The following is a 5044-nucleotide window of genomic DNA, read 5'->3' on the forward strand; positions in this document are numbered from 1 at the left end:
CATATGATTACAATCGAGCATCATTTAACACAAGGTTACACAATATAACCATATTCTAACTTGTGGTTCGCCATACGACATGCATAATAAAAATCTTTTTCAGTTAAAAACAATAATTTTCTATTATGTAACAATAATACAGAACTATCATCTATCTTAAATGAATTTACAACTGTTTACCTACATCCCGTTCCTTCAACCACTTCTGTTTTACCATATCGGAACCCTTCTCTGCGATCATAATAGTCGGCGCATTGGTATTGCCACTGATTAAATTTGGCATAATCGAACTATCTATGACTCGAAGTCCAGTAACTCCGTAAACTTGAAGCCAAGGATCTACCACGGCTTTTGGATCCGACTTAGGCCCCATCTTGCAAGTACCCACGGGATGAAATATAGTCGCGGGATAAAATCTGATCATGCATTCCCAATAAGGATCGCTATACATAGGAACATGCTTGCAGCCTGGGAATGGTTTCGGATTCATTTCGCTCCCGTAACGTTTGAAAGAAGCAGTTTTACTCATCTCGAGTACAAACTTAACTCCTTCGACCAATGTAGCCATGTCTTCTGGCTCCTTGAAATAATTCGGATAAATCAATGGATAATCGAAAGGATTGTTGCTTCGAAGCTTGATAACACCTCTGCTTTTCGGTCTTAAAAGCGTAGGATACGCGCTCCACACGTCCTTATCCTGAAGCTCTCCATATACGGCGCCGTAGAATTCTCTGGTCAATCCACGTATCTCTCTAATTATGTCGTTGTTCTGTCCCGATGAATAATAATGCAGTTGTATGTCTGGGAAATCGTCGGAGGCATTCGCATATTTGGTATTGATAAAAGCTATTCCTTCGATATTTCCTAAGTTGGTCCAAGGACCCTCTCCGAATATGACGTATTCTAGTACGTTGCTAATATTATACAACCTACTCTGTACGAGTGCAATTTCTTCATTCACCAAGAACGTAAGGCCCCCCGCACTTATATGGTCTTGAAGATTATGGCCCACTCTTAAATCCTGAATCACTGGTATATTGTGTTCCGTTAAGTGTTCTTTAGGTCCTATTCCCGACAACATCAACAACTGGGGACTATTGATAGTTCCTCCGGAAACGATCACCTCCTTGTTGGCACGAACGCGTAATGTCTCTCCGTCTTTAACGAATTCTACGCCATGAGCCTTTTTCGACGACGGTTCTATTAAAATTTTGGTAACATGCGCATTCATAGTGACTTGTAAATTCTTGCGTGACCTGGCTGGCCGCAGGAAGGCCTTTGCCGTGGAGCATCGGCTTCCATGTCTGACGGTAGCCTGAGGGTTCATGAACCCAGTGTGTCGTTCTCCGTTAATGTCTCTATTTTCGTAACCCATTTCTTGGCCTGCTTGAATGAACGCAGCGGCCAGGGGAGTATGAAATGGAGGTTCTTCGACGGTAAGGTAGCCACCGGTCGAGTGATACTGTGTGTTTGTGTGGAAGCGATTTCGATTGTCTTCGGATTTTAGAAAATAAGGCAGGACATCCTCGTAAGACCATCCTGGATTGCCTTGTTGTTCCCAGATGTCGTAGTCTTTTTTGGCACCACGAACGTATAGCATAGTGTTTACCATGCTGGTGCCTCCGAGCACTTTACCACGTGGCCAAAGGCAACGACCGTCTTCCATCGCTGTGGGTATAATTTACCGTAAAGTACACCGAACGCATTACGAATAATTTGTAGCGGTACATTGATCTAGGTTGGTTATTGATTCTCATTTATATCTGTTTAGATTCGACAATACATTTTTCGATTTATCTTTAGAAGGAACCGCCTAAATGTTCCTAGATGTTCTATATGTATGAAACAGTGCAATCCACGCGATATTACTAAAATAAATAAATCTACACAATCATATTCCATCAAAATGGAAATTATGTTATTTTGGCCAAAATATTTGTATGTTTCTAATAACTGTAAAAAGGAGAATCTCTTATTCATTCTCTTAATCATTTTGTCATCTTTAGGTAATTTTAGAATTGAAAGATGGTGATGTACCAATGTTCTGGAATGCTTTACTTATTTATTCGCGTTGCCATAGATTGCATTTTATAATTCCTTCCAAGCGTGACATGATTTTATCTTTCCTTTCTTTAATTTACTTTCTACATCGTTAAAAATAAAACGTTTGACCTGGACGCTAAAAGGATGATTGCAGTGTTTCTTTTGCAATTATTTAATTAATTAATTATTTTGTAATTATTTAACTTATAATTATTATAGTTAGGTATTATTGGGTATTATTTACCTCGACAGAAATTTTCACTAGGTTCCACCGTGTATTTCCAATCGATTTCGGAGAGCTGCACACTGTCGGCTAAAGAAGGAATATCATATATAGCACTTCCGTCGCCACCTGCTTCCAGGAGGAGAATGTCCCAATCTTCTATTTCGGACAAGCGATTCGCTATAACGGCTCCTGTAATCGTGTAAATTGACAGAGCATTATAAATTGAGCATACTCAAAATAATTGAATCTAATTGAAGATTACAAATATCTGTAAATTAAAAAACTATGTAGTTTCGTTTGAAAACACCAAGAAAGAGACAATTTGTCCAAATTATGAAATGAAATTGGCGATAAATTCAAAATAGTTTACAAAACAAATCTAAAATACGTTTATATGAAGAAAACAAAATGTTAAAATCTAATCGTTAATACATACAAACGATGCATAGCGTCATTAATATACTATATATACATGATCCTATACGTTATATGAAATTTGCGTTGGTAAAATATCAAAATATGTAAGTTGTTAAATTCTCGTGTCAGTTGATTGTACAAGAAATAATACGCTCTTTCTCATACGTAAATAAACGAGTACGTTTATCTTTATCACATTTTTATCACATTTAAGACCGAAATTCACGTGGACAATATGAAAAGACATACCTGCAGAACCACCGCCCACGACTATGAAATCATAAGATGGCAATAGTAATTTGGAAGGAACATTCGTTGAAGAGTAAGGAACATTCGAATATATGACATATAGCGACAGACTTAAGAGCATCGAAAGCACCGATATGATCGGGTCTGATCTTACTCCTCCGAAAATAATCCGTTCAACATCCATGTTGTATTTCTCCGAAATCCTTTATCAATCTGTAATATTAAGTTTTCATATCTTACGAACCATCTTTTTGCAACATAACACGAGGTGGCAGAGAATTATTTCTGAATGCATATTACCATCATTTGTCCTTTTGGATGCTAAGGGGATTTGGTTCTTACCTCGTTAAATTACTTTGGTCTAGTGGGTTGTCGTAGAGAGAATTTTTTGTTTGGTAATTATTTTTTTATTATCATAAAATCTCGCCAGTTTTGATGATATTGAGGCATTCTGTTGCCACGCTAGCGTGAAGTAATATTCGATGAATTGACTGAGATATGCAATGTTGTGCTATATTCTCGTCTTCGATTGGTCAAAAATATAAGCAATGTATCTACCGCTACTGAAAATTTGTTTACTGTAATCCGTAAAATACATTATTAAATAATACATTTAGTGGTAAACATAAATTATTCTACAACTCGGAAACTAAAGTCGAGCGGCGGGTTGAAAAGAAAGTCGTTCAGAATGTTGATTTTAATGAAATATCTCAGTGTCAGTGAAATAGTTAAGATGTTCCCTTGTCTGACTAACCGCATTATTTTTATTTATACAATTGATAGAAAAATGAAAAGCTATGTAAAATAGTGGTGACACAGACGCAAATGGCTGATGGCATCTTAAGATACCAAAAACTTACAATGGACATGTGGATATTATGTCTCAGAATTCAGAAGATTATAAGTAACCAAAAAATCAAGTACTAGAGAAAATACAGAAACTTGGAATATACATACATGAATTCAACACCGAACGTAAAAGAGTGGACCCAATACGATGTAGATCAAGGCGACGAGCGCTTTTGTACTGGCGATTGCTTAAATACTGAATTCTGAGCAACTATTGTGTATCATTGGAAATTTCATGAATATAAGGACATGGTATGTGTCTTATCTAAGATATACAGAGATGCTGACAACATATTTTGACGTGTTTCAGATTGCAACAATTGCGAAAAGAGTTTGGTTCTTTATCTAAATATTGCTTGATAAATATTGGGTTATTGCAAAAGTTTGTGCTCGACTCTAACTGATGCACTAAATTATTTTTCTGCATGTCGTATCTGTTATTGCATACGCAGACTGCATAGCGGATAAAAGTAGCGATATTCAATTGTTATTTCAACTAAAAACTTTTGTGTTTTGACAACTTATGCATTGTAAAAAAGAATTTGATATAGATAAGAAGGATTTTGAAGATAATGACCGAAGAAAATATTCATTTGCGTCTTGCTGGAAAGTTGTAACGTTGCGAATTACCGGAAAAAATATTCGCGATGTTTATCTAGATCGTGCAGCAGCTCTTCATACAAACAAAATTTTCTCTACTTCTTCTTCAATTGAAATTCGGAGATTATTTTACAATTAATTGAGCACAATATCATCGTCTATTAAAGAAGGTTGACCAAGCGTAGCTGTTCGTCCAGTTGGAAGTGCGCACGTTTGAATTGCGCAAACCATTTTTTTATTGCAGCAAGAGCTGGTAGATTTTGGTAAACATCCTCAATATTTTTACAGCAGTTTCCGCAGTTATATCTTTCCAGAATTCGAGCGACGTGAAATGACGCAAATATATCTTTTCTTTTCCTCATTTTCAAATGCTTCTCTTAGAAGGTAAACGCTGTTGAAACATAAAGTCTGCCGTTGGAATAACATTCGAAAATCGCTATTTTTATCCGCTATGAACTTTTCACATGCGATAACTGATGTGATTTGCAGAGAAATATTTAAGCGACGTATATTGGAATCGGGCACGAAATATTTGCACTCGTCGGATAGTTATCGTCGAAGATGACTCCTTTCTTTTTTCCTTGTCACGCAAATTTCCTTTCCCGGCATGCTAGTAAGACGGTATGGTTCCGCAGCTATGGCATTTTTCCGTTGTTTACT

At 36.7% G+C, this 5044-nt stretch overlaps 1 protein-coding gene across 1 annotated transcript; it reads right to left on the reverse strand.

The window, feature by feature from the left end:
* Positions 1-3142, reverse strand: LOC117243592 (glucose dehydrogenase [FAD, quinone]-like). Its single transcript, XM_033511236.1, has 3 exons — positions 2936-3142; positions 2288-2458; positions 1-1668 (listed from the first exon to the last, which is right to left on the reverse strand). The coding sequence occupies exons 1-3, from the start codon at positions 3117-3119 to the stop codon at positions 167-169; spliced, it is 1857 nt and encodes a 618-aa protein (XP_033367127.1). The 5' UTR covers positions 3120-3142; the 3' UTR covers positions 1-166.
* Between the last annotated feature and the right edge of the window lie 1902 nt (positions 3143-5044).

Source organism: Bombus vosnesenskii, unplaced genomic scaffold, assembly GCF_011952255.1.
Source record: "Bombus vosnesenskii isolate JDL3184/JDL3185 unplaced genomic scaffold, Bvos_JDL3184-5_v1.1 scf7180000013266, whole genome shotgun sequence".
Taxonomy (NCBI): Eukaryota; Metazoa; Arthropoda; class Insecta; order Hymenoptera; family Apidae; genus Bombus; species Bombus vosnesenskii.

Coding starts and splice junctions, on each gene's coding strand:
- LOC117243592 (XM_033511236.1), bottom strand. CDS start 3,119: ATGGATGTTGAACGGATTATTTTCGGAGGAGTAAGATCAGACCCGATC. Junction 2,459..2,935: donor CGTGGGCGGTGGTTCTGCAG/GTATGTCTTTTC, acceptor ACACGATTACAG/GAGCCGTTATAGCGAATCGC. Junction 1,669..2,287: donor TAGTGAAAATTTCTGTCGAG/GTAAATAATACC, acceptor TTATACCCACAG/CGATGGAAGACGGTCGTTGC.